This window comes from Delphinus delphis, chromosome 20 (assembly GCF_949987515.2).
Source record: "Delphinus delphis chromosome 20, mDelDel1.2, whole genome shotgun sequence".
Taxonomy (NCBI): domain Eukaryota; kingdom Metazoa; phylum Chordata; class Mammalia; order Artiodactyla; family Delphinidae; genus Delphinus; species Delphinus delphis.
The window spans coordinates 59,099,470-59,106,549 of NC_082702.1; the positions used below are offsets into that span (position 1 = coordinate 59,099,470).

Below are 7,080 nucleotides of genomic sequence, written 5' to 3' on the forward strand. Positions count from 1 at the left end.
TGTGGATCTGATTCGGCCTCACCGAGCAGGGCCTGGGAATCCCACTCCTCACAGCACCCCAGCTGCCCTCCTTCAGGAACCCGTCAGCCTCCTACTGGCGGGCTGGACTGCAAGCCGACCGTCCCCTTAAGGCCCCCACCCCACCCCAGGCCACTAAAGCAAAGATGGAGACAGTTCTCGGGCATCAACCTCTTTATTCACAACAGCATTTCAGGAAAAGGCAAACTTCGCCTGCTGCCCTTTGATGCAGTGTGGCCTCTGCCCCCAGCGGGCGTCTCCGTGGAGCTCTGCACCCCCTGGGGACCTTCTCTGAACCCCCGGCACGTGGGAGCCCCAAGGGATGATGGCCAGGGAGTAAGGCGAGGTCGGCATCACAGAAGAAAAACCAGGTGGCTCTTGAACCCCATTCTCTCCGGCCTCACACCACAGTCCAGAGCCCCAGGCAGCCCACAGCACAAGTTACTGTACAGAGACCCAAGGGCTCCAAGTCCAAGAAGAATCAAACGCAGAGAGCCAGGGAAAGTTCTCCCACGTTTCTGTCCGTGACAGCCAGTGCTTTGAGGACAGACGGCCAGCCAGAGGCCTCTGGTCAGCACCGACAAGCAGTGCTCTCCAGCTGACGCTGGGGAGGGGCTCATACCAAATGCTCCCGATCTACTTGCTCCTTCTTTTTGGCAAAAAAAAAAAAAAAAAAAATCCCTGGAAGCTTCAGGAAAACGAAGTAAACTTCAGTAATTGGAGAAAACAGAAAAGTGCAGCCTGTCTGAAGCTCCCCTCAGGCCAGCCCAGCACGGCGTCAGAAGCACTGCCACTGCTGGCCCCACTGAGGGCGGCTCTTCCATCAGCTGCTCCAGCTTCCAGGTCAACAGCGTGAGCCCACAAGGCAGCGAGAGCCAGATGGGGGAGGCACCCCATCATTTATAGTGACAGGAGCAAAGCATCCCACCCAGGAGGGGGAGGCGCCTGCTCCTTGGCTGGGAGGGGCCTCAGCGTAGACTCCGGCTCCCTAGAGGAGAGTCCGCAGGGCCCGAGCCCTCCAGAGGCGCAGGGGAGAGAGGATGCAGACCCCCGGGGGCCCGCTGGACTGGGAGCTAGGCGCCTTACACTGGGGAGCCCGAGCGGGGCCCATGCAGCTGGCAGGACCAGGTTCTAAATGGAGTCGGGGGGCCTCCAGGGGTCCCTAGCAACAGCCTGCAGCCCTGACCCCCACTGGCTGACCACTCCCAGTGCATGTGCCATCACATGGAGTCTGAAAGCCCCCATATCGACGTGGCAGCCACCAGCCAGTCCCTGGGAGTTTCTCAGTGGTGGTGGACGGAGGGGAGCCTGCAGATCGCCCAGCTGGTGGCCCGGAGTCACAGAAATTACCCACAGAAGTCAGAAGTTTGTGCAAACTCGCCCAGCCGGACACAGACCCACACCCGTGCTCAGAGAAGAGGCAGAGTCCCAGGCCTGGCAGGTGAGAGGGGGAGAGCAGTGGGGAGGGGGCAGAGGCGGCCTTCCCAGCCCTTCCCCTATGAGGCCGGGAGGGAGCACGCTGCCGCTGGGCTCCGCTAATTCCTCAGGGCGGCCAACCTGCAAACGACAATAGGATTCCCTGAGGCCCCGGCAATGGCTCCACCCCGGCTTTCCCAGGCCCTTTTCCAGGCCGGCGTAGTCCTGTCCCCCGCCTTCTAGTGGGAGCTATAGACGGTGAGCAGGGTCTGAACGAGGGGCGGGGACTGAGCTGCTCCTGGGCCTGCAGGCACCGAGGCCGGGGTTTCTGCGTCCCTCCCAAGCTCCCGCCCAGCACGCTGCTCGCCCAGCACAGGTGCCTCTGGCCCACCTCCGAGACAGCTGGTCCTCCTGGCTGCGCACGGAGCTCTCGCCCACGGCAGAGGCGCCCTCGGGCAGCTGGCTGAGCTGGTCCAGGACCTCTAGGCCATTCTCCTCGGCGATTTGCATGATGAGGCTGTCCACCTGCTCCTGTGGTGTGGTCAGCGTGGTGGCCGAGCTCATGGAGTCCTCCATCACCTGGGGGTTGTGTGCCGGGCGGTCAGGTCTTCCTGTGGCTCCCTCCCCCCGCCAGCCCCCTTGTGGCGCTCTCTCCAGCGCACTCCCTCTGGCGTGCTGGTCCTGGGGCACAGCTGCCTGCACGCGCACCCATCCCCGGCCCCAGGCCCCCCTCTCCCCTGCTGGACCTCTGCGGGCCGGTCTGGACTCCCCACGAGGAGCCAGGTTCCCGGGAGGGGAAGGGGCCACACGCCTGGCCGTCACCCGCACACCCGGGCCCTGGGCCGACGTACCGACGTGTGCACGTCCAGGTTCTGCACCTGCTGCTCAAATCTGTCCATCACCGCAGAGACCTTCTGCAGGTCCATGGTGCTGAGGGCCCGGTCCAGGGCTTTGGTCACCTGTGCCATGTTCTTGGTCACCTGGCAGAGGCGGGAGTGAGGAGGCAGGCAGGGCCCTCAGGGCCCCCGCACCCCCGCCCCCGGCATGGCACGTCCCCAGATGGCGCCGTCGATGGAAGGACGGACACTGGAGAGAGCCTTCGGGGTGCGTCTGCCGCTCTAGCACCGCCCTTACCGTAGGGAGGGAATGCCGGCCTGACCGCTTGCGCCGGGCCACCCCCTCGACTCTGCCAGCAGGAGCCGGCCCCGGGCACGTGGCGCCCGGCCTAGCACTCACCCCCTTCATGGTCACGGCCGTCTGCACCTTGGAGGCCACGGCATCCACGCGGGACGCCATGCGGAGCCAGTTCACACCTTCGTTCTTCTTGCGAATGGCATTCTCGGCGTACACCCGCGCACACTCCACATTCTTCTGCTGAAGGGCCTGAAATGCAGGGGGAAATGCCAGCTGGGGCCCGGCCCCGGCCAGTCCTGGGGCGCCGTCTGCTGCTGTGGGGCAGCCCCTTCTCAGCCTCTCTGCAGGTTTTCTCATCAGAAATGTCTCAGGAGTGAGGGTGTCCAGGGGCAGGGCCCCCAACCAGCCCTCAGAGAAAGTCAGACGAGAGAGCCGGGCTCAGGAAAACACGGCCACCTTTCCAGGCCTCTCCACTCCCACCGACACACTCAGCTGCCCTCACACGACAGCTCCGCCTGGAAGCAGCAGAGCTTGAAAAGCCAGCGCAGGGAATGCTGACTCCAAAGGAGTCACGGCTATGGCGGTGACGTGGCTTCAGACTGGGATGTCGGCTGCGTTCCCCTTCTGCCCGGGGAGCCTCGGTCTGGCTGAGGAGTCACCCAAACCCAGCACCCCAGGAGCTACTCTAGCCGCTAACCAGCTGTAAGAAAGCCCCCCACGGAGAGCACAGCAACCCCAGGAGCCTCTAGCCCTGCCCCGCCCCACAGAGGGGTTCGGCCTCTGCCCAGGCCCGAGGAGCACAGGACCCACAGGAGGAAAGGCCCGGCCCAGCGGCAGCGCCTGCACTCACCTTCTTCACCTTGGCCTGCTCCGCCTTGGAGTCCTTCTCCGCCTTCTTGGCCAGCTTCTCCAGCTGCTTTGCAGTGAACTGACGGACAGGAGGCTGGGTCACCACCCGGCCCACCCCCCATCCTGCTCCCCGCCCTCCTGGGCTGTAAGTTCGTTCCGAGGGTGGACATCACTGATCCCTCACGACTGCTGCCTCTGCTGGACAATCCGCTGCCCACTAGGATGTCGGTGCCCGTCCGTGCGCTTGTGCCCCCTCTACACAGCCCAGCTCCCAGCGGCCTCAGCCCCTCCTTCCACCAGCCTGAAGCACGACACACCGGCTCCCTGTTCCACGGGTCAGCAGCTGGGGGCACACTGAGAAACTGCCCACAGGCCTTGGCCAGCGTCACACAGATGCTGCCACCGTAAACCCCTCCCTCTTTGACCGCCTTGGTGTCCAGGCCTCAGGCTAATGTCTCCCCTGCTCCCGTGGTCCAGCCTCTGTGCAGATCAACGCTTCCCTAACCTCAGGCTCACGGGCACAGGGCGCTCTCTCCAAAGTCATCCCCGATTCCCGGTCATCAGACACAATTCTGAGGGGCCTTTAAATCAACGTCTGCAGCACCTGACTCGCTGACCATTTTTTCTTCCTGCATGGTCCAGTGCAGTAGCTACTAGACACACGTAGCTACTTAAATTACCTAAAATTAAGTGAAAGTAAAAATTCAGTCCCGCAAGCCACATTCCAGGTGTCTGATGGGGCCGGTGTCAGGCATCGCCATGTCGGGCTACCCTAGCCCGGCTCTGCGCCCAGAGCCCCACTCCTGCCCCACCCACACGGGGCCGCTCATGTCAGAGGCTCCGTGGCCTGCTCTGTCCTCTGCCTTCTGCGTCCAGGCTTGCCCAGCCCCCCGCCCACTGCCCTCCACACACAGCCTGAAGTACACACTGGGCCACCATCCGCCACCTCTAAACAAAGTCCACCACTCTGGCCAGGTGCCCTGGGACCCGCTGCTCAGCTGCAGCAGGGACCGCCTGGCATGACCTCGCACACCCCAGCCCTGGTCAGTGGCCCTCCACAGGCCTCAGGTGACCAGAAGCTGGCAGGGAGAAGACTCAGATGACCCAAGGGAATAGCAGCCTTCCAGAGGCCAGTTTCCTAACTCTGGTCCTGTCAACACTGTTCTCTCGGCCAACGTCACTCACCGACCTGGGAGGGTCCCCAGCCCTCGGGCCCCTCCCACAGCCCTGGGTGCCCCCATGCACTTGGGACGTTTTGTTGTGGAAAAAAGCATTCTTGTCTGTCCACCCCGACCAGCTACGTTCCTCAGGGAAAAGTCCAGATTTTCCTGACCTGGGAGTCTGGCCTGGAGGCCCCACAGCAGAGGCAGTGCAGCTGCTACAGTCGGGGGCCGATGCCCGTCACTCCTCCCGTCCTTCGGAACGCACCATGGATGGGCACCTAGGAGGGCCCTACGGGAACTGGGGCAGGGGCTTGCCGACACCACCCCGGGCAGGGGGACTGCTCAGCTGCCCGGAATGCTCTCCTGCACGTGTTTCTGAAGGACTCGAGGCAACCGTTTTAAACGCCTCGTGGAACATTAAGGGACGCACACACGCGCGCGCTCGTGAATGAGGCCAAATGATCTGCTTCCGCTCAGCCCGAGACAAGCTAGCACACCACCTCCCTGACCCCTCGGTCATCAGTCTGGCTGAGCACGATCCTGAGTGTGACTCACACCATCTGTCCCCACTGACAACCAGCAGGCCGGGATGGGGTGAAGGGCCACTCAGTACATACCTTCAGCTGGAACAGGGTATCTGCAAAGAGAGGAGATGGTTTGAGGATTTTAAGAAATGTGAGAAGCAACGCTCCTAACCAGCTGGTGGGGGCACTATGACCCTCCTGGACGTGAAGAGCTGGAACAGAACTGGGGCCTTCAGGGAGGCCTACTCACACCAGCTCTGCCCCTCCTTAGCCTCCCTGACTCTCCAATTCAGGAAAACACCAGGATAGTACCAGCTGACCTTAAGGGTTAGCGTGTGGGGGAATGTCATGGGTGCAGCGTGTGGCCCATGGTGAAAACTCGAGATGGTTTGTAATCAGTGCAGCTTTCCAAAGGACCCTTGGGAGCCCTCCCCAATTTAACGAGGGTTAGTACTTGACAGTCTATTCTTTACGGATAAAACAGCACGGCGATGACTCTTACGCCATAAAAGAGCTGGCCCACAGAGACCGCTCTCCATGGGAGCTGCCATTTCTGAGCCATCGAATCGGGCTCAGGTGCCCCCCTACCCTCAATGAGGAACTGGAGACCTGTGTGTGTTACTGGCTAAGTCCCTCGGTATCTGAACTTGCTGCTCACTTGCCCAAACTCAAGAGCTCGGTAGATTCTCCTTCATCTTAAAACTATCTCAGTGTATATCCCATTCCTAAATTGGGGGAATGATTTCTGAAAGGGTGTACCACACTCGCCCGGAATGAAGAAACGAAGTCCTGCAACCAGAATCCAGGACCACAAAGGTATGTGAAGGCTCCCAGCTGCGAGCCCAGTGGAGCTCCGTGCAGCTCTCACCTGTCACTGCGGGCCCTAGTCAAGGCCAGAGCTGTCTGCATCTCTGGAGAAACAGGTGGCAGGCAGTGTGCTCACAGCCGGGAAAGCAAGGCTGGGCTGGGTGTGGCCCAGACTTGAGTGGGAAGCACAGACTCTGAAGGGCAAAACCTAACCCCGGAGAAAAGGGATACAGGCAAAACAATTCCCTGGAGAGCTGAAGCCGAGTGAGCTGTGAGGCAAAACCCAACGTGCGCGCGCGTGGGGTGGGGGTATAGCTGTTCATCTTCTCCCTGAGGCAATCTGCATAGGATTTCCTTCATGACAATAACACTGCACAGCCTTTCTACCACACTAGCACTTAAATATCCTGGCAAATGTCGGTATCTTCATTTTATCACTGATGCTTCCTGTTCTGGAGGAGAGCAGGGCAGAGGGCCCTGAGGGGGTGCTGCAGGCAGTGGAGGACCAGGGCTCCTGGGGCCTGTGCCTGCACGGACTCCTCAACCTGTTTTCCCATCTGCAGAATGGGCGCATACGGTTCCTATCTCAAGAGCTGTTGTGCCTGTACGTAGTGAGGGCTTTCTGCCAGAGCTCTTCCTATTTCTCTTAGCGGTGTTCTGGGGGCAGTGGTGCAACTGTCTCCTTTTCGGGTGCCCTCTGACCCGGCATCCCAGGGCCCCCAAAGGCCGATGTCCCTCACCAGTACCGCAGGGGCAGGTGGGGCAGGGGCAGACGGTGGCTGAGGAGGGCCGGGGAAGGGGGCCGGGGATCAGGGAAGGGGATCGGAGTCCTGGGTCGAGGCCCCGGGGTCGAGGTCGGGGTCCTGGGTCCCGGGGTATGGTGTCGGGGATCGGGGTCCCGGGTGGAGACCCCGGGATCCGGTACCGGGGATCGGGGCCCAGGGTCCGGGATCGAGGCCAGGGGCACCCGCCTGAGCCCCGCCCACGGGAGAGGCGGCCCCGCCCCGCGCGGCCCCGGAGGGCGGCGGCCTCTCACCGTCCATGGCCGGTCCGGCAGCGGCAGCCCTGGCAGAGGCGGACGGACTGGATCTCCCGGCGGCGTCAACCGAACCGACCGGCGCGGGCTGGCGGGCTGGAGCGCAGGTACTGCCGGGTCGCTGCCGCTTCCG

At 62.3% G+C, this 7,080-nt stretch overlaps 1 protein-coding gene across 2 annotated transcripts; it reads right to left on the reverse strand.

Moving 5' to 3' along the window:
• Positions 1-180: 180 nt before the first annotated feature.
• On the reverse strand, positions 181-7,075 carry CHMP1A (charged multivesicular body protein 1A). 2 transcript variants are annotated; one of them, XM_060000210.1, is made up of 8 exons: positions 6,948-7,043; positions 5,198-5,217; positions 3,923-4,097; positions 3,419-3,496; positions 2,671-2,817; positions 2,286-2,414; positions 1,826-2,013; positions 181-1,575 (listed from the first exon to the last, which is right to left on the reverse strand). In XM_060000210.1, exons 3-8 carry the CDS (start codon positions 3,959-3,961, stop codon positions 1,554-1,556), a joined length of 603 nt encoding a protein of 200 aa, XP_059856193.1. In that variant the 5' UTR covers positions 3,962-4,097; positions 5,198-5,217; positions 6,948-7,043; the 3' UTR covers positions 181-1,553. The 2 variants fall into 2 exon arrangements, with proteins under 2 accessions (XP_059856193.1, XP_059856194.1); XM_060000211.1 differs by lacking the exon at positions 3,923-4,097 and having other exon boundaries at positions 6,948-7,075.
• Positions 7,076-7,080: the final 5 nt, after the last annotated feature.